Source organism: Phragmites australis, chromosome 1 (assembly GCF_958298935.1).
Source record: "Phragmites australis chromosome 1, lpPhrAust1.1, whole genome shotgun sequence".
NCBI classification, from domain to species: Eukaryota; Viridiplantae; Streptophyta; class Magnoliopsida; order Poales; family Poaceae; genus Phragmites; species Phragmites australis.
In genome coordinates, this window is record NC_084921.1 from 51,880,182 (window position 1) to 51,902,291 (window position 22,110).

Below are 22,110 nucleotides of genomic sequence, written 5' to 3' on the forward strand. Positions count from 1 at the left end.
TCTGATACGGTAGGTTTCATAATCGTCGTGAGTTAAATAAGACATGTGCTAATATTCTAACAATTCATCATGTTCTACACAGAAATCATCTAAGGATTAAGTAGTCCTTCAAATATTCAGAAATAATATAATTTGATAAAGTTACACTCAGAAACTTCGAGTACATAAGGAGCAGAGGGGATACATCCAAAGGGGAGGGGATCAATTAAGCTAAGGAGGAGCCAAAAGGCAAGTCAGAAGCTGGACAAGTAATAGGAAGCTAGCCTAGTCCAATAAAAATATAAAAAAATCCATTCAGATCCGCATATTTGAGCATCTGATAATAGCTTCAAGATTTAGAACACCACATTCATCTTACAGAGGGAACACTATAATGCTCACTTCATTATTGGGAGATCCAAAGGAAATCTTACATGGCGAATTGGCGATACATCAATTGGTAGTTGCACATAACTCTTCGGTGCCGATCGCACAATACACGCCACACCCGTACAAGCCTTTTATTGTTAAACACTTCATGGAAAATGGAACGGAACGGAATGGAATCACCACATACTGCTTCTTGCTTGCCTTACAATGTATGATCCGGCTCGTCAGACAGATCAGATGGAGATGCTGTTGGGGATGCCCTTGGCGGTGATGCCGGCGTTGTCGCCCTTGCGGTCGGAGGTGTTGGGGTAGAGCAGCGTGTAGGGGAAGGCCGGGCCGTTCCGGTTCTTGAGCAGGGGGTCCGCGTTCATGGCCACCACGCGTTTCTCGATCTCGGTCAGATGCGCGCCGAACCGCTTGAACGCCTCCTGCGCCTTGGCGTCCGACGTCCACTCCGGCGTGTCGCGCTGGCCGAGGTACACCTCGTCGGAGGAGTGGCTTGACAGGATCTCCAGAAGCGAGATGCCGACGATGGCCTGAAACTGGCAGGTGATGGTGCGAATGAACACCTTCTCCGGATCGCGCTCCAGCTCCTCGTACTCCTTGGTGCCCGGCACCGGCATGGGCCGCCGGCTCACGGACGGCCGGTTCGGGTGGTACCCACAGTACGGGTACTGCCCGAAGTTGACGGCCGCGTGCAACGCCGACGCGATCCAGATGATGGTGGCGCAGGCCTTTCCTAGCTCCGCCACCGTCTGCATCGCAGGCCACCAGGCCTCGTCCTTGAGGTCGGCGTGCCCGACCTCGCGCACCTCCTTCCACCATGCCTGCAGCTCCACGTCCGCCTGCAGCATGCCGTCGTTGGGGTAGTAGATGGCCAGGTACTCCATCACCCACTTCTCGATGGCGTGCCAGATCGCCAGCCCGTCCGACGCGTACGGGTAGTCCTCGATCAGCAGCCGCACCTTGTACGGGCTCGACGGGTCCTCCACGGCCATGCCTCTGAATTATTGCACGTTTGTAGTTTCATTAGCATCATGACACTATTGTTTGTTTGATCGATTCTTCATCTTCGTGCTTAGTTATGCGTGTCGATGTCAGTAATATTAATTACCTCTTGATTAGATCATCGGGAAGGGCCTGCTCAGTGAACTTCCAGTCCTTGTAGACGATGGAGGAAATCTCGAGCGCGTACTTGCGCGGGAAGACGGTCATCTCGAAGATGCCGCCGGCGTTGATGAGCTGCTGGCGCGCGAGGCCGTTGATGTTCATCGTGTCGCGGTAGTGCGGCAGCAGCAGCTTGTGCACCGGGTGCGTCACGCTGAGCTGCCGGTTCGTCGCGATCACGAACGGCTCCATCACGGCGTGCGTGTTGAGCCAGTGGCTGATACCCTGGTGCCAGTTGTAGTCGTTCACGTTGACGTAGGCCTTGGCCAGGTGCCACAGCCACGCCTCAGCGCCGGTCGTCGACGTGGGCGTGTACACCGCGCTCTTCGCGGCGATGACACCGTCACGGAGCTCGGGCAGGCTCAGCTCGATGGCCAGCGGCGCGAGCGTGCCGTCGCCGCGCAGGAACAGCAGCGTCCTGGTGGCGTAGATGAAGTTGTCGTCCAGGTTGTTGATCTCGATCAGGAACGGCATGTAGTGGTCGTGGTGGTCCAGGAAGTAGAGCCGGTTGCCGTCCAGCGCCTCCTGCACAGTGAGGCCCTCGAGGTTCTTCTCGATGTGCGCCTCAGTGATGGTGCTCGTCTGGTCGCCGTACTTGCTCGGGTCAAGAGTGCTTCTCGGAGGGAACTCCTGATCGATGGATCGATGACACAGACAGTTAATTGACCAAGCCATTGTATTATTCAAGACCCTCCCTATATATGCAACTAAGGGGCAGTGCTCGATCAATGGATCGTTCACTCACCGTGAGACGCCTGATCATCAGGGGGTTCACTCCGGCGAGAAGCTCCCGTGCGAACTCATCGTCGGTCATCCAAGCTCTCTTATCCTCTGCATGCGGAGTCGAGATGGCATAGGTAAGTTAACTAAAGAAATGCGCCGCGTGTGAGCGTAGAGATATTTGATGCTTCAGCGTGCAAATGAACCTTTGATGATTTTCGGCATGGGGAGCTTGAGGAGGTAGTCGCCGCCGACGGGGAGGAGGTCCTTGACGAGCTGGAGCGGGAAGCGCTTGCGCATCTCCTCGAGGGCGGGGATGTCGGGAAGCTTGATCCCGCCCTCGTAGAGCTTGAGGATGTCCGCGAAGGAGTCGAACTCGCCGGGCGAGAGGTCGACATAGGTACGGATGGCCGGCACGATGCCGTCCACGAGCGCCTTGAGCGAGTAGCCGAGGAAGTCCGCCGACTTGATGTGCCCGAACCGCTCGTCGCGCGGCACGTAGATGTCTTCCAGCAGCGTCAGCCTGCTCTCCGCGTCGGGGTCTGCATGCGTCGCGCCAAATTAAAACTCTGCTCAGCTTTTGCCGTATTGCGCACGCGCGCGGAAGGGGCGAAACGTAAACGGAAATGGGACGGGAGACGCACCGGTTTTGGTGGGCTTCCGGCCGGTGCGGCCGCGGCGCGGGTAGGGGTGGTCCTTGGAGCCGCCGAGGGTGGGGCGGGGGTTGCCGCTGTCGGGCTCGCCGAGGTCGTTGTACACGTCGTAGCGGTAGACGCGGTCGTGCGCCTGGTACGGGCCCTGCTGGTCGTCGCCCCTCAGGTTCCGGAGCTCGTCATCACGGTAAGGCTTCAGCGCCGCCGGCATCTTGCTGGGCAGGTACGTCTGCATCCGCATCCGTATCCGCGCGCGCGCGCGCGCGAGCGTGTTAGTACAAACCCACGCGTAATTAAAAGAACGGAACAGAACATGCATGTGAGAGTGCACTGACGTCGTTGGCGAAGAAGACGCGGTTGTAACGGTACTTGTACTGCGGGTAGACCCAGGAGTTGGCGACGAAGACGACGGTGCCGCGGCCGGGAACGTTGTCGAGGGTGATGGTCTTGAGGAAGAACTCGGAGGTGTGGTTGTTCTTCACGATGATGGCGCCTGGCACGCCGTGCTTCTCCACCTCCCACTGGAACGTCACGCCGAACTTGGACTCGCCGCTTATCAGCGGCGGCGGGGTCAGCAGCCACTGCTCCAGGCTCGCCTCCGCGCCCACCTTCCCGCGGTTCCCGTTGTCTGCGCGCGCCAGTATACGTGTCAGTTTCAGTGTCACACACCAACGTGTAAAATAAAGACAATGCGAACAACACTATAGTTACGTTGCAAGTGTGTATATACGAACGCAATCAGTTCTTAATCTGTGTTAGGTCCAGTTTACTTAATTCAATGGTCTCAATTTGTGTACTCTTCTTATCATATCGTCCCAGTCTCTCAACTTTCAAGCATCGCCTACATTTTGTCCCTTCAATTCTTGATGATGTACGAGAACGAGAGAAAGATAAAAGAGGGAGAGGGCTCACTGGGATCGACGACGGTGGAGCTGATGAGCTGGCAGGTGACGCCGCGGCCGAGGAACTCGGTGATGCTGTCGATGACGGTGGCGCCGATGTCGTTGACGTCGAGGACGTTCTTGCGCATGAGCACCACCGAGCCCTTGAGCTGCGCATTCTTGTTCCCCGTCAACTCGTCGATGATCCCTCCAAACATCTTCGGTTCAACTGGCTTTGGCAGACGAGCTGTTGGTGTTGTGTGAGAGCTCGCAGAGCGCGCCGGCTATTTATAGCATTAGGGCGACCACAATGTTTATTATCTAACCGGTAGCAGGGTGAGTCGTATGCATAATAGTTGCTGTAATTGATATAATGTATAGTAATAGTATGGATATTAAGATATAATCTATGTTTCAATTAAAAAATAGCATGTCTAACATTAGGTAGTAGCAACAGAACATGGATGAACGGATGAGAGAGAAACAACATTCTTTTAATGCTTTTTCTTCGGTAGTAGTACTACTATCTGTTTTAATACCACCCAACAATATTTGTTATGGACAACAAGTACTTTCTAAGAGCATCTTTAATAGACTAGTTAAATTACATCATTTATATTTTTATATAGGGAGTCATCTAAAAAGATTCTCACATCATATCTTTTTTCATTCTAACGTACTATCCATATTCCACCATTCATAATACACTCTCCTATATTTTATTAATTTTTTTAACTAACCATACCCAATCCAATTCAATCAAATTTGTACACACAAAAACCATTGAAATTTAGATATATTCCTCAACCATTGAAATCACCCAACCTTGCTCAGTTGAGCCATCAAGCAATGAAAAACTCATAAATTGACAACAAAGGCCTTGAATTTTTCATGTTACAGTTCCATAAGTTTATAGCTCACAAGTCATTCACAATTAGCTTGGCAATAATTGAATCTGCAATACTACAACAACAATAATTCAGAATTGAATAAGGTAAAACTAAAGCTTGCTTGCGCAAGAACGGACACCAGAAACCAGATAGCCTTGCCCTCATACAGTATGCAGTGCCATATCTCTATCTTGCAGCTTCAAGCTAGCAATCAAAAAATTAAAATGTCAAAGGAGTCACAACCATGTGCAGACAACACAAGAAAACAATCATTAGATACATGATTGATCTATCAGTTTTGCAATCTTCGTTACCATGACAAAAACTACAAGCTAGATAATAGATTCTAATTCCATCAACAAGCAAATCAAGAACCAATGCAAGATGAGCTCACTGTACAGAGGGGCAGCTCCAGTGCCTGTCTGGTGATGATGAGCTAGAGCCACCCGTAGCCGAGGAAGTTCTGCTCCACGCCGATGAGCAACCACACCGGCAGCGTGGCCGAGAACGACCCAATGAGGAAGCTGACGCAGTCCCCAAGGTCCTTGGAGCCGTCCGTGCTGTGCCTGCTCGCCGCCCAGTCTACTCATGAGCCCACACCGCGCCGCCACACGATAGATGCGCCCTGCTCACGAGCCCCTAATGCGTCGCCACCCATGAGGTCCTTGGAGACAAGCAGCAGCACCACCAAGGCCACCTCCATGCCTGTACTCCTCCCCACCCCAGTACTCCCCGCCACCATCCTCGTCGCCGCGCACCTCACCGCCTCCTCTCTCTTGTTCCTGCTCTCCCCAACCAACACGGATGACCACGGCTTGGCCTCGATCTGCCGCACATGCGCCCGCAGCGCAACAACGATCTCCCTCCTCGGCAGCACGAGGCCTAGCCCCAACGTCGCGAGGACATGAAGCAGCAGCGGATGCCGCGTCGTGGAGGGGAGGCACATGATGGGCGATGGCGACATTAGATTGGTTTTTGAGAGAAAGAGAGAGAGGAGGCTGCGCTGCTTGGAGACCAGGTGACTGAGTGGAAACCACCGGAGTTGGGGAAGATGACGCGCGAAAGCTCGATTCAGCCAGGGAAGTGGAGGATTCACGTGGGAAACAGCGGGGACGACCCTGGGCGACCTTCCTCTTCGCGATTTGAGGCTCGGTTGGGCGAAATCTGGCTTGGCTGTGTGGGATTTGGGGCTCGAGGTGGTGCTGCAGTGGTGCTGCTATGTTCTTGCGTGCAGGTCGAAGGGGAGCCACAGAGGCAGCCAGCGTCGGGGGCTTAGGGCGGAGCTATGGAGGCCGGATCGTGGCGGGAGTGAGCGGCGGTTGGAGGATGGCATGTGGGAAGAGACACACCAGACTTGGCATGTGGGGGGAACGGGATAATGCGCTCGCAAAAATAGCGTGGACGATGATGAGGCTATTGGAGACCGTTTTTCGCTCGTTTTAGCTACTCGCTCGGATGGCATGGATGGTAGCGAGGCTTTCGGAGTTGCCCTAACCTCTCTTATTCTCCCATTGTTGGGTTCATGGAGTGAGGCATATAATAATCACATCAATCAACATGTATCATTTTTGTGTATAAGATCAGCTCCAACAAAGACATCATTTGCCTCCTCTATCACTGTAGCGCCGACCATTGCCACCTCTGCTGCCTCCAAACACACTCCAATAGAGATGGCTTTCAGTGCTACAGTATTGTAGCCGGCTGCACTGTTTAACACTGTTTACAGACGATGACTGTAGATCCGAAGGAGAGAGGAGAGTAATAAAAGATATAAAATATGATAATTACTTAAAGATAAAAAATAAAGAATACTATAATAATATTTTAAAAATAGATTTTTAAGTGTCTACGTAACTGAGATAGTCTAACCATTTAGAACACAGATGAGATCTCGTTATTAATATTATTATTTTGTTTAGGATTACGAGTAGGTCTCAATTATTGTTGGTGTTAAGAGAGGCGTGGCCCGTGGGTAGCGTGGCCTCTGTCTACGCCCATGTGTGCATACAGTCTGTACAGTGACAGTGTCGCACACAGTCTCAGCTGGGCCCTGCCGTGTGTGTGGGTACGTTCGTTGTGCGCTGCACTGAATGCGCCGAGCCGCCGACGAGTCTCCCCATTCAGCCGAAGGCATTGAACCAAAAACTTAAGCGGGTAGGGAAGATCAACAATTCTCTCTTATCGTGGAGTATAAACTGACGTGAAAAGATAAATAATACTATACTTATACTTCAGTAGACTTCCTTTCACGTGAAGATTTCTCGGGCCTCAGACTAAAATAGGAGTGGAAAAAACAATTCTTTTATTAAATTACATTAGCTATTACTTAAACTTACAATCTCTGATTCTGATATCATATCAAACGGCATACAAGCCAATTGATTCTAAAAGGACGCATGATTCACTTATACTCTAAAAAAATTCGTCTGTCAGCATACTCGTTCATTAAAGTTCTCCACGGCAGCCAGATCGTGTTGCATGCATACGATATTGAATTATTAATTACGGTTGGTAGCCTTCATATTGTACTCGGTTCAGGCCCATTAGGGTCCATTAGGGTATTGCTAGATTTCAATTGCCTGTAAGTTTTCTTAACTTTAACCCGATGTTACCGCGGGATTAATTTGGAGGCTCTCTCGTGTGGCCTTGATCGTTGACTCGTGGTCATCTTCTCTGGTGGCCTCATCATTTTCTGATCTCAGGGGACGGCGAAGTAGGTTCCTCTGGTAATCACTGTACCATGCCCTTTTTTCTTTTACTGTTTTCCAAGATAACCTTGCATAGCAATATTTTTCATACTTCCATTTTTTAACGGAGATTCGTACTTTCGTTTTATTTAATATGCTGCTATATATTGGCCTGTAGCCCTGTCCCAACCACTCATATGTTTGGTTTTGTTTGTGTACATGATGACAGCTTGTGATAAATGAGCGATGGAAGGATGGTTAATCGTACTCGACATCAATCGCAAAAGGGGGAAATAAGGGACCCCACACCAACTATCTGTTTTAATCTGATGCCAACTTGCACTAAAAGATCGATCCAATCGTTTAGGCTTGCATAATTTTATCCACTGGACTGATATAAGCCAACAAGATATGGTCACATGGTATCTTTTTTTTTTTTGGTTGAAGTTTGGTTCGATATATATAATGATCTCGTGAAACACGCACAGTAACTAGACAAGAGAAGATATAGTCCATCTTCTGTCAGCTAGCGATTTGCTATCGTCGCCTAAAATGTTGTTTAGGACAAGTCACTTTTCTACCCTTGGAAAATCCCTGGGCTTTCAGTGGTATATTAATTTACGTTTGGTAGAGCATCTAGAGGGAGCAGAGTAACTACACCTTCCAGTTCCAGGGTAAATCAAGAACAGTCCTGCAAGCAAGACTAGAGAAGAGATTCTCCAAAGAAGAGGTTTCAACAAGCCGGATATAGAAGTTCTGGAACCAATACTCTCTTCTTCCTCCATCCGTAAAAAGTAGAAAGAGGCGTCCCAACAGACGATTCGATCCGAGTGTCGGCTTCTTCAGCTACCCTCTCCTCCGGTGGCCTTTTGGTTCCGAATGGGGCTGGGATGCAAGGGGTCAGCAACCGGTGCAATATTTTAACTATTAGTTTGAAGATCTATCTATCTAAGTAGGCTAGTTCTTCGCTCCCTATGGCAACGTGCTTATGTGGGGATTTTTATCCATTGCTAGGTTTCTGTGGTGGTGGCGCCATCTCCAGCGGTCGTTTAGCTCATGACTTTGTAAGATATGTAATATTATCCCTTCTAGCGGTTGGGGTGGAAGATCCATCCACTTGGATTGGATTTTGTGTTCTCAGGATCATCGGCTATGTTTTTGATGGTGCTAGGTTCTTTCTAGATTGACGGTGCTATCGGTGATGCTAGATTCCTTTCCTAAGCCGCTGGTGTTTTCGACGGCGCCGATTCATCTGCCTTGGCAAGTGCATGGATTGGACAGCTGATGCTCCAAGTGGAATCAAGTCTTGCGGCTAGCCAAAGTGTTTGGATGTCACTTCATGTAGCTTGCGCAGGTGCTCTGTTTCCCGTCCTCAGTGTTTCTCCTCCGCCTCAGAGCGTTGCGGCGGTCCGGCAAACTACAAGGTATTTAGGTGATGTGACGAAGACCCTGTAGGCTTCCTTCTTTTTTTTTTTTTTAGGATCTTATCTGTATTTTGTCAACCTTGAGAAGATTGATCTATATGCTTCCTGTTTTAATATAACTGGGCTTCTGCCACCCCCCCCCCCCCACCCACAAAAAAAACTGGATATATAAGTACTCCAACTTGGCGACCGGCTAGTTTTGATCGCATGTTTCGGCTTTGATCTCTTAATCAATTGAAGGACGTATCGTGATCCAGTTGATCTGGAGCAGGGTGACCTAAACGTCTATTCTATTTGCAAGCTGAAGAAATGAAACGCAAGTTGGCTCACTACTGAATCTTGATTCGTCTTCTTTTCGCAGCAGCCCACTCAGCTCCGATTAGACGTACGCGTGCCAATTTGCCACGCGACGCACGAGTTCTCTGTCGGGCTCGGGACACGCTGTCTTCTCTATCTCCTTCCCGGTTCCCTGGACGGCCCGCCACGTCCTTCCTCACATGCTCACATGCAGGCATGCCGGCGAAGTCCATGGATTTTCTTTTCTTTTCTTCTTCTCGCTATCGTGCGAAGGCGCGGCCAACTGCTGTTGGGGTTTCAGACAGAATCATCATCAGGCTCGCTGTGTGTGTCCAATTAACGAGAAGGAAGAAGCAGGGGTGAAGCTACAATAGCCGATCCGAGTACACTGGCATGAGGGGAAAAAATGAAATCTCTATTATTAATAAATACTTTAATTTCACATCTTATATATCATCTAATTTTAAATATGTGCATCATTTAGACTTAGATACATTGATATACGCACTCAAGTCTTTAGAACTCTAGCTTTACCCTGCGAAGAAGTGCAAGCAGAGAAGCTGCTCGTGGAACGTGGATCACGTTCAGTGGTCCAGATGTGTCGTAGAGTTTCCAGGGCGTTGGCTTATGCGGCTTTTTCCAATGTTTGGAGCTCCTTGTCAGCACAGCAGTGGAGATGGTTCCGTTTCCGGCGATCTTCCTCGGCGACGGCAACCGGAGAACAAGACTTTAAAGGGCTTCGTTGTAATTTCTTTTCTCATAGGGCTTTTGGTACAATATGCGGATGTAATGTGTTTTCCTGGTAATATAATTTCATCCCTTCCGCAACCAAAAAAAAAAGAGCCGGTCCAAGCTGCTCGTGGATCACGCGCGTCTCCTTTTTACGTACGTTACACAATTGCGTTGTTAGCCGGTTGTGGATCACGCTTGTGGTTGTGGCCCTACACAATTCTTGTTAATTCAGACGTAGCCCCAGCTAAAATCTAACCATTGTTCTGTCTCTAGCTCAGCTGGCGGATAGAATGAGGGCTCCTGCCTTAAAAAATAAGAACTTTGCTAGTATATGATTTAGCCCAGCCAGATTAACCCATTGTTTTGTTTCGGTTTCGATCTCGAAATCAATTGAAGGACGTATCGCGAGCGAGTTGATGTGGAGCAGGTGACCTAAACGTCTATTCTATTTGCAAGCTAGAGAAATGAAATGCAAATTGGCTTACTACAGAATCTTGATTAGTCGTCTTCTTTTCGCAGCAGCTCGGCTCCGATTTGTTAACACTATCGAGGAATCATTGCTACCGGTGTACTGTAGAGATTTTTTAAAAAAATAATCACATACAGGAGATATAATGTAGGAGAAAAACTTTATCTTCTTTATTAATCTGTATTCTACAATATTCTGTCTTGTATACATAGTATCAAAAATCTTAAAAGATAGAATCAAATCTTTTAAGAGATCGAGACAGCTCATATTTGGTTGTTAAACTCTAGGTTTCTTAACACCACTTTGTACACTTCTTGTAAAATGCATATATCTCATCAAAACTAATTAAAAACCTAGTAAAAAAAATTATGAGAAAGAATATATAGCACACGACATGGTTACATGAATTGTCCCATTAAAAATCTTAATATGAGAAACTTCAAAACAACTCGTTTAAGGAAAAAAAAAGTACAATTCACCCAAAATATTTCATATAATCTTCATGATTAACTTTGGACACTTAATCTTCTTGATTAAGATTTAATTCTTCGTATTGTTATTTGTGAAAATCCCCTCCCCCCAATGTACAACACTCTAAATCTCATCATCTCAATGCCACAAACACATCTTTCAAAACTAGATACAAGAAGAGACTTAGTGAATAAATATGTAGATTTTCATATGATTTGGTATATATTACCTTTATTTTATTCATTTTATACAATTCATGAGCATAAAAGAACTTGAAATTGATTTGCTTCGTTAAGTTATTTTTCATATATCCCAATTGCACTTATGCAATACATGTAACATTATCTTCATAAATAATGGTGGGGTTATTAGTAGTATTCAAACCACATGACTGTTTGATATAATTAATCCATCTTCTAAGCCATACGTATTCCCGTGCAGCTTCATATAAAGCTATTATTTTTAAGTACTTCGTTGAAGTAGATATAAGACTTTGCTTTGAAGATTTCCAGGATATTGCAGTTCCACCACATAGAAAAATATAGTCAGTCTATGATTTTACTGTATACGGATCTGATAGATACTCAACATCTGCGGATCCAACCAGACTTAGGTCCCGATTCTTTCTGTAGAGCAGACCTAGATCTTTGCTACCTTGCAAGTAATACAGAATATTCTTCACGCCCTTCTAATGCCTTTTAGTAGGCTCTACGCTATATCATGCAAGTAGGTTTTCTGCAAATACTATGTCTGACCTAGTGCAATTAGCCAGATGCATTAGTGCACCTATTGCACTTAAGTATGAAAATTCCGGTCTCAATATTTCCTCCCCCTCTTCTCTAGGTCTATAGGGATCTTAATCTACTTGCAATGACCTTTTGACCATAGGGGTTTTAGAGGGAAATGATTTTTCAAAACTAAACCGCTCTAACACCTTCTGAGTCTGGTTTGACTGATGTGCAAAAATTCCATCTGTCACGCGCTTTAGCTGCATGCCTAAGAAAAACTTGGTTTTATCCAAATCTTTCATTTCAAATTCAGACTTCAAGTACAAGCTTGTTTCTTCAATTTATTCTTCTGTACCGATGATATTAAGATCATCTTCATATGCAGAAATCCATTGTGTCACCAAACTATTTCAACCCATATAGCCAGGTACCTTCGTATAAATGTTCGAATCAAGGCTCTATAAAGATATGCGGTCACAACATCCATCAGTTTTATTTTTAACTCTAGGTTGACTGCCATTGAGATAAAATATTTAAAGGTAATTCCACCCATGACTAGGGAATATGTTTCTTCATAATCAACGTATTTCTTGAGTGAAACCTTGTACAACTAGTTATGCTTTGTATCTTATAATTTCATTCCTTTCATTCCTCTTATGAACAAAAATCCACTTGTATCTCACTGATTTGATGTGGGGAGGTGTGTGGTATATTGGCTCAAAAATATCTCTTTTGTTCAGGGATAACAATTCAGCTGTTATTGCCTTTTGCTAGTCTTTCCAATCTGACCTCATTCTACATTCAGTGAGCGATGCAAGTTCAAGGTCATGATCTATAACTGTGACAATTTTACTTACGAAGTATATATTGACTATTGTGGTTGCTCTGTTTCAAGATTCCTCTGAATTCACATAGTTCATTGCTATTTCATCATATGTTGTATTTTCATGTGCTTTTTCATCTTGCTCTTCATTATTTCTTTTAGGTATTTCTTCATTATTTCTTACTATGGAAGAAAGATCCTTTAGTTTACCAGCGTCGATTTCAGCGCTCGCATTTTCACTGGTTTCTTCCCATGTGGGAAGATTCAAAACTCGTATGCCTATTTTCTTAGGTTCCACACCATCGTCAAGTCTCAACTGACTCCCATTCTTCTTCCTTTGAGGTATTTTTATGATCAGCTGTTGTAAGCTCTTATTTCTCACTTTTGCCAAACGTCTCCGGCTACTTGTAACTCGAGAAACCTAATTTCTTGTCATTTTATTATTTTTCGGAGCTTCTTGGATAAGATAAGGGGTACCTTCTTTTGTTACTTTCACCTTTTCTGGTGCATTACGTGTAGGCACATACGACTTAGTCAAATCACAAAAATGATCAGGCAAAACGTTTGCTAATTTTTACAAATCGATAATTTTCTATACTTCATCATTTGCTTCACTAGTACGAGGATCATGTGCCGTAATTCCTTCCGTCTGCCAAATAACTTCTCGATATTTTTCATCCAAGGGTATATTTCCTCCCCCTAATGATAAAAATTTATTTTTATCAAATATGCAATCAAGGAAGTGGGCTGTATGCAAATTTTTGGTTGTTGGTTCTAAATATCGGATTATAGATGTAGTCTTATAACCGACATATATTTCAATTTTTCTCAAAGGTCCTATAGCGATTTACTGTGGCAACGATATTGGCACATAAACAATACATCCAAATTTGCGTAAATGAAAAAAATTCATAATTACCGCCTTGCACTAGTTGCATAGTTGAATGAATGTTATATGAGGATAGTCTATAATCAATGAGAGCCGTCACATGTAAAACTGCATGTCCCTAATATATAACAGGCAAATTACAATATTACAACAAAGGTCTAGTAATAAATTTTATTCTTTTTATCAGTGCTCTGGCTAGTGGTGGCGTAGCGAGCGACACGCGTGTGGCGATGATGACGTGGATCGATTACGCGGTGGGTGGAGTTTTGGGGCTTCGAGTGAAAGCCTAGTCTAGCTTTCTGCCAGTGCTGACGATGGCGATGCCAATGACGTCGCTTTCCTCCCTTAGGCATTGTCATGGTGCCCCCATACCCAGAGGATTTTCCAGGTGAAAACCCAGGTCCGGAATTCTGGACGGATGATGGCGGCATCTTCGATGTCGCATCCTCCTTGGAGGAGTTGTCTTAGATATCCTTTCGCATGTTTGGGCGGCTGACGGCTTGGGCTCGACGTTCGGTCATCTCGCTTTGTGCTCGGATGGTCGGCTGACATGCTAGAAAGGGGCGTGTTGTGTGGCGTCGGAGTTGCTGCGTCGATAGGCTCTAACGGAGCTCGACAACGATGATAAGAGGCATGGTCTTTCCTAGTTACGTTTGTGGTGGCTGTGAGTGCCAGCGTGACGACGGCAAGGCAGCGATCGAGGTTCACTATGGGAAGTCGGAGCTGCTACGGTGAGAATTGAGCTTGGCAACAATGACCTACGGTGGGCTTTTCTTGAGTTGTGATTCTATGGTGGACGAGTCATTTAGTTGTCTTCATCGCCTTGTGTCGTCCTGTCGTTTTGAGGTTTTGTCGGTTTTATCTCTAATTAACCTCCACCTTGTCGACCGCCGCCCCCGGACCTCCCTCTAGGCCTGCCAGCCAATGGAGCCCGACCCCAACCCCAACCCTAATCCTAACCCCGAACCCTAACCCAACCGCTGGACTACTCCTTCCTTCTTTGGTTTCTGACAGCTAAATGATAGGGGCGCGACAGAGGTAAGTAACATGCGCTCAGATCAGACTTTTCGGTTGGTTGCACCAACGGCGCGCGGACGCGGCCCTTGCCTAGCGAAGGAGCGTCGATCGACCAGCCCCAGGTGCCCTGTCTCCTGCTGGGTGGCGCCGGCCGGTGTGCGCGCGCTTTGGCACGCCAAATCGCGAGTCCACCATTGGACCCGCCTTGACTCCATTTCCATCCAGGTTTTGGATCGATCAGTCCTGTGCGCCTTTGCGGCATGAATGAAGTCCGGCGCTGCACTGGTTCGAAATCTCAACCGGGGAGGAGTGCTAGACCTCAAAAGCACAACACTTGGGGGCACCCAGGCCTACTGCTTCGACACAAGTACGCAGCAGGCACCAGAAGCTGTTCACGGCCCAGGAGAACCTCGACCCGAGCATGGTGTGCCAACCAAGGTCACGACCCAAATGAATGCGCGGCTGGACCGAGCCTTTACCCCGATGGAAATAGAAACGGCCTTGTTCATGATGAGGCCGAGTACAGCCCCCGGGGTGGACGGGTTCAGTGCGGGTTTTTTTTCGAAGGCACCGGGAAGTGCATGCCTTGGTTTTCTTAATGGAGGAGCAATGCCGGAGGAGGTAAACAAAACGTTACTTGTTTTGATTCTTAAAGTTCTACATCCGCAAGATTTATCTCAGTACAGACCAGTCTCCCTACGCACTGTTTTGTATAAGATCTGTTCTAAGGCCATGGCTATCAGGCGAAGAGGTATTCTTGACGAGATTATTGCTGATGAGCAAAGCGCATTTGTCCCGGGTAGGCTCATTACAGACAACGTGATCATTGCGTATGAATGTATTCACTACCTCAGGAAGAAGAAAGGTAAAGGTGGGGCTTGTGTAGTGAAGCTAGATATGGTTAAAGCTTATGACCGCGTCGAATGGGGATATATGTATGCGATAATGAGAGCTCTCGGGCTCTCATAGAATTGGATTAACCTGATCATGAAATGTGTGACGACGGTGTCCTTCTCTGTCAGAATAAATGGCATGTTCTCCCCACCTTTCAAGCCTACAAGGGGAATTCGTCAAGGTGATCCCATTTCACCATACATGTTCCTACTTTGTTCTGAAGGTTTGTCATGTATGCTTAAATACAGTGGTCCGCAGTACATCTCTAGGGGCATAAGGGTTAGTCGGCATGCGCCCTGGATCTCTCACCTCCTCCTTGCAGATGATTGACTCATCTTCACTCAAGCTACAGTATGGAATGCAGAGAGGATTAATTCCATTCTGGATGCTTATAACAAGGGGTCCGGCCAGTTGGTTAATAAACAGAAGTCGGCAGTCTTCAGTTCCAATTGCGATGATGAGATGAAACAACTAGCACAAGGAATACTGCAGATTGACACTGAAGCCCTGTGCGAAAAATATTTGGGTCTTCCAACGGCGGTTGGTATGATCTCAGATGGTGCTTTCACTTATGTTGCTGATAGAGTGCGGAATTTTGTTTGTGGTTGGGGTGAAAATACAATGAGCTGCGCAGGACGCGAGGTTCTAATCAAATCAATTGCGCAGGCAATCCCCACGTACCCGATGAGCTGCTTCAAATTACCGGCGAATGTATGCCAGAAGATGACTTCTTACATCTCCAACTACTGGTGGGGAAGCAACATCGATAATCACAAAATACATTGGCAGGCCTGGCCAAAACTCACCCAACCGAAGGGAGAAGGCGGGATGGTCTTCCGGGATATGGCTCTCTTCAACCAAGCTATGCTCGGGAAGCAAGGCTGACGGTTGTTAACCCGCCTGGAAGCACTGTGCACCAGAGTTGTCAAAGGCAAGTACTTCCCGAATGGCGATTTCTTGACAGCAACAAGAAAGAAAGAAGCTCTGAAACATGGTGTGCAATGCTACATGGCCGTCAGGTTCACAAGATGGGGGTAATAAAACGGATTGGCCCGGGTAATATCGTGAATGTGTGGGAAGATAATTGGATCCCCGGCAATGCAAAAAATGAAACCTCGGGTGAGGATCGCGGAGGCCAATGTGACTCTAGTGAGTGATTTGTTTAAGCCAGGGAGCCGAATATGGAACGAGCAACTAATTCGTAACTCATTCATTCGGATGAATGCTGATGCTATCATGAAAATCAAGACTGGTAATACAATGGAGGAGGATATCTTGGCATGGGCGCATGAACGAGGAGGCTGTTACTCTGTCCGCTCTGCCTATCAATATCAATACTATATTCTAACGGTAGAGAAATTGGCGCCCTCTCAGGTCCCGTGTACGTATATGTATATACACGTATATATACATATAGGTATACATATAGATGTATACATATATAAATGTATATACATACATATGTAATTTTCTTTTCCAAAAATTCTAGAAAAATATCGAAATGAATATTAGTTACATTAATAAAATGAAACCTCGGGTGAGGATCGCGGAGGCCAATGTGACGCTAGTGAGTGATTTGTTTATGCCAGGGAGCCGAATATGGAACGAGCAACTAATTCGTAACTCATTCATTCGGATGAATGCTGATGCTATCATGAAAATCAAGACTGGTAATACAATGGAGGAGGATATCTTGGCATGGGCGCATGAACGAGGAGGCTGTTACTCTGTCCGCTCTGCCTATCAATATCAATACTATATTCTAACGGTAGAGAAATTGGCGCCCTCTCAGGTCCCGTGTACGTATATGTATATACACGTATATATACATATAGGTATACATATAGATGTATACATATATAAATGTATATACATACATATGTAATTTTCTTTTCCAAAAATTCTAGAAAAATATCGAAATGAATATTAGTTACATTAATAAATCAGCTGAAAAAAATCTAAAATGCAAAGAAAAATATCTAAAACTCAAAAAAATATGAAACAATTTTTTTTTTGGTTAGTATTACTTTCACCTACATGTTAAAACTATGTGCATGCATAAAAGTACTATTATTTTCTCTATAATTAATTTAATGTGTTTAACATTAATAATTTTATAAATAAATATTGAAATGTACAAAATTTGTGAACTTAATTTTTTAGTCTTCTTTTGCCGTGCTCTACATAGCAAAACAAAAATGAACACAGTGTACGCGCGCCAATCAAACTAGTAGAATTTGAAAGAAGAGAAAACCAGGATGCGGAACTTGGACAGTGATATGCCGAGTTCATCTGAGCAGGGCTTTTGGCGGAAGATGCTGTGGAAAATGAAAGCACCACCGCCAAAGGTGAGGATATTTTGGTGGAGGGCCATCAACAATTTCCTACCCACAAAAGCTGAACTCAAGCGAAGACATGTGATGCATGAAAGCCATTGTGAGGACTGCGGAGATACATTGGAACACCTCTTCCACGTTGCCGTACAATGCTCCTTTGCGAGGCGTTTTTGGCAAATTTTGAAGGACACAACAGGTAAGAAACTACCGCCTTTGCATCCCCACACATGGACTCGGGATTTGGTCGCCGGTAGGCTGTGCTTAGCTGAGGATGCTGCTCTTTTTGTGTGTGGAGTATGGTCGCTGTGGTCAGTCAGGAATGCTAGAAGACATGGTAACTCGAAATGGAGCCCTACATTGGCAGCCAAATACATTGTTAATCTGGTGGAGGAGGTGCTCTACATGCAGACAAACGAGCCAGTCCCTAAACCACACAGACGTGCTTCCTGGAGACCACCTGAGGTAGGCGTGGTGAAAGTAAACTCGGATGCCGCCTTTGACAGTAAGATGTTTACAGGGGGCGGGAGGTGATGTTCTACGGGATCATGACGGTTCTGTTCTAGCAAGCTGGGGCACGATGGTATGAGGATGTACCGGATGGGTTGACAGCGGAAACTTTGGCGGCGAGGGACGGCTTGCTCTTAGCAGTGGCACTCAGGGAGGGGCGGACCCAGCATATACCGAGCGGGGCACGGCCCCACTCATTTTTATTCGTTTAGTGAACTGTAGACCATTTTTACTGTAGCTACAGACGCGCAATAGCTAGCAGGCCCCGCTCAAATCTGGGCTGGATCCGCCCTCGCCTATGGCAAGGTTGTTCTTGAACTAGACTGTCTTGAGCTGGTTCATCTTCTTCATGCGGAGACCCGGGCAAAATTATCGGTTTCTGGTTTATGGCATGAGATCCTAGAGCCTGGAATGTCTTTCAATTATTTCAGTGTTGTGTTTGTTAGACGGGTGGCAAATTCAGATGCGCATTGTTGCGCGAAAATGCCTACGGCTGATAATCCTGTTTGTTCCTGGCTTAGCTCCTCTCCGGACTGGTTAAGAGAGGTCGCTTCTAGGGATTGTAATCCTGCTCCTTCTGAATAAAGCTCTTGTGGTCTGCCCTAAAAAAAGTACGCAGCAGGCAGCACCAAGCCTACTACTCCCTTTGATTTATAGCTAGAATCTTCACTCTTCAGTGCATGCATATGTTCCATTTGGGTTGCACTGACCACTGATCCATGATCCCCATATCCATCCTAGAAATAATTGTGTGACATCTAAAGAAAACCGAAAGCACGACACTTCACGATCTCTCGCTTTGCCAAAATACCAAAAGAAAAAACGTATCTTCAAAATAAACGAGGATGGTGTGTGGCAGCAGCTTCTTAGGAATAAGTACTTAAAGAATAAAATTATTGGAGAAGTAAAATAGAAACCAGGGACTCTCAATTTTGGTCAAGCCCTATGAAGGTTAAGGACCAATTCTTGAGTTTAGAATCTTTCTAACTTAATAGTGGTATCTAAATTAGGTTCGGGTAGGACAAATGGTTAGGAAACCTTACGTGACAAGAATAATTTCCTTCTTTTTACAATATTGCAAGAAGGAAGAATACAGTAGCTGAGGTTTTCAATTCCAACACATGAATTTGTCTTTTCGTAGGGCACTTGTTGGGAATAAATTAATAGCTTGGAACAACCTAATAGCTAGAGTTGCATTGGTACAGCTTAATGATCAGGAGGATACTTTCAGATGGTGCTTACATCCCTCGGCTTATACTCTGTACAAACCATATATAAAAAATTAATGAATGAAGGTTTCTTTAGCCCACACCGCTTCATATGGAAATTAAAGTTGCCTTTAAGGATAAAGATCTTCTTGTGGTATTTGAGTAGGGAATTTATTTTAACAAAAGATAGTCTAGCTGAGCGTAATTGGCAAGGTAGTACTCTATGTTATTTTTGCAACAACGACGAAACTATCCAACACTTATTTTTTGATTGTCAGTTTGCTAAATTCATTTGGAGAACTGTACATATTACTTTTGGAATTCTCTCTCCTCTTAATATATCATACATGGCTAATGGATGGTGGAGTAATATTGATCCCAAGATGATTCTCCAAGTTTTGGTTGGGGCATGTGCATTATATTGAGCTATATGGCTAACCAGAAATAATATTGTATTTAATAAGGCAAAATACAATTCATATATGCATGTAATCTTCAGGAGAACGTACTAGCTCCAACTTTGGTCTCTACTGCAGAAATAGGAAGCACAAAGTAAAATGAAATGGATATATCGTATCCTAGAGACCACGATACTAAAGATCTTCACCAAGCATGGGTGGTTGTCTACTAAGAGAAGTTGTGCTTAGGCTTTCTATGTTTATGTTTGGTACTTATTTTCTATTGGCCATTTGGTGGCCTTTTCCTTACAGCTGGAGGCTGGAATTATGTAATAAATGAATAGTTGAGTGCAAATCTCATGCAGAGATTGGAATAATAAAACATTCTCTTTTCTAAAAAATTCGGCACATTTCATTTCATAGGTCCACGCTTGTGATTAATAAACAGACACCTTAAAAAGTTATAATGCCGCATGGTATAAAGTGGATGATTCATACTTCCCCGGAGCACGCGAAATCGTACACTTCAAAAGAGAAAAGAGAACCCCGGTTCTTTTGGTATTGCTTTCATTGCTTGGGAGGTTTGGTCCCGCAGCGGCGGCGTTCATTTATAACGTGCGTGCAGACATGCCAGCTTCTCTGCTGTTCTTGGTATCGAATTGCTTGAGATTCCTTTCTGCCAACCATTCTTTGCAAGTTTCTGTGCTTGCCAATATAGGTTTGAGACACGGCACCACTACATGAGCAAAGTCAGTAGATCGAGTGCGTGAGAAACTGAGCATACTACGAGCTGCACCCCGAGACCTTTAAGGCTCTGTTTGGTGAGAATATCATCTGTCTAGCTCCCTGAGGATAAGAGAGAAGAAGCAACAGCGACCAAAACGAAGCATTTTTGGGTGCAATCGAAAGACGCCTTCCCAGAAACACTTGGAACTTTCTCCGTCACGAGCCTAAAGAACCAGATGCGCCATGGTTATAGAGAAAACGACACGGACGTTGCACCTATGACAGGGAAGGACATTGCTGAGAGAGTTATTTCCACGGCTCCGATGCTCACACCGACGTGGCGCTGACATGTCAGTCCAGTGATAGGCGCGATGGGATGGCGGTCACTGTATATTGGGAAGAATGTATGGTGTTGTTGACTCTTTTGTCAGGAGAACCTACAGGCGCCGGAGCAAACTGAAGGATCAGCAAGCGAAGATGTTGGAATCGCGAGAAGATGTGCTGCACTAGAAGTTAGAGATAAATTAGCATTGGTTAGATTCATTAGTTAGAGATAAAGATTGGTAGTAGTTTAAATCAGAGTTGGTTAGTTGGAGATGTGTTCGGTTAGCTTGAGATAGAGTTGTAATTTGTTAGCCGGCTTTATATAAGGGAGCTCAGATTGATCCGCAGCAATAAATGAAAAACTAGTTTAAACACTCTAAATATGCTGCTCAGAGTCTCTTCTAGAGGGCGAGTACCCTCCGTATCTCTCTGGCCATATCATATGGATTCTTGATAAGCAGTGGATGATTAAAAACGGAAAACATTACCAAAGTCGCTGATTATGTTTCCCTTCTCTTGTTGGCCTCTGGCTTTCTTCGTTGTTCATTATGTGACAGCGACAATTCGGGCTTGTTTGATGCTGTATGTGTGTGGTGAATACAGTGACGTAGATGTTGACACCGTCCTGCAGGGATTTGGTTTTCTTTTTTGACCAGCGAATGAACGAGCTGGAGAACGTTTAAGCTAGATGAGATCTTTGTGATGTTTAAGCTGTCAGCTTATGTATCTCGTAGCTATTGAAAATACTTTATGAGTTGAACAAGACGAATCAGGTTTGGGCACATTTTGAAATAAAGATATGCCTTCTTCGCTGAAACTGCCGGTATGAGGTCCAGATGCAGAGCAACAGAGGTTTCACCCAAACAAAACTACCACTATACGAGAAAACAGAGTAAAAGAGACATATTTTCGGTTAAGGCCACCTTATTTTATTGCACATCTAAATGTTTGTTTAGCAGTCTCTTCACGTCACGTTTAAGCATTTTGCAGTTCATACTTCACATAAAATGAGTAAAGTACAAAGGAGTTATATAGCTTTCGTTCAAGGAAACAATCATACGAGACAGCCTTGTAAATGCAGGGTATATTCCTCAGCAACATGTCAGGTCATGCAACAACACAGTAAAGTACCCACCAAAGAGCTCAGGCTTCCGGTTTGCACAGATGTCATATGCAAGTAAAGAACAACACATGTGAACTTAAGTTCTCTGAACCTCAAACGAAACCAGGACAGTTTCAGATCTCCTACAAAGAATCTGATGAAAGTAGTAGTTACGGACCAAGATTGCACAGATGTCTTATGCAAGTAGTGTAATCTATCTGAGCTATATGTAGAAATTTAAAGCTATGAATGACTATGAATACCATCTCTTACCAGGAGCATCACAATATTTAGGCACTTGGTAAATTTACGTAGCATTAATGAACATGTATTTCTTTGCCAAACATTGATACCAGAAAAAACTATCATAGGGGAGATATCACAGTTCAAATGGAACC

At 45.3% G+C, this 22,110-nt stretch overlaps 1 protein-coding gene across 1 annotated transcript; it reads right to left on the minus strand.

Moving 5' to 3' along the window:
- Positions 1 to 354: 354 nt before the first annotated feature.
- Positions 355 to 4,038, minus strand: LOC133926384 (linoleate 9S-lipoxygenase 2-like). Its single transcript, XM_062372317.1, has 7 exons — positions 3,822 to 4,038; positions 3,245 to 3,537; positions 2,901 to 3,138; positions 2,463 to 2,798; positions 2,282 to 2,367; positions 1,484 to 2,166; positions 355 to 1,371 (listed from the first exon to the last, which is right to left on the minus strand). Exons 1-7 carry the CDS (start codon positions 4,006 to 4,008, stop codon positions 603 to 605), a joined length of 2,592 nt encoding a protein of 863 aa, XP_062228301.1. The 5' UTR covers positions 4,009 to 4,038; the 3' UTR covers positions 355 to 602.
- Between the last annotated feature and the right edge of the window lie 18,072 nt (positions 4,039 to 22,110).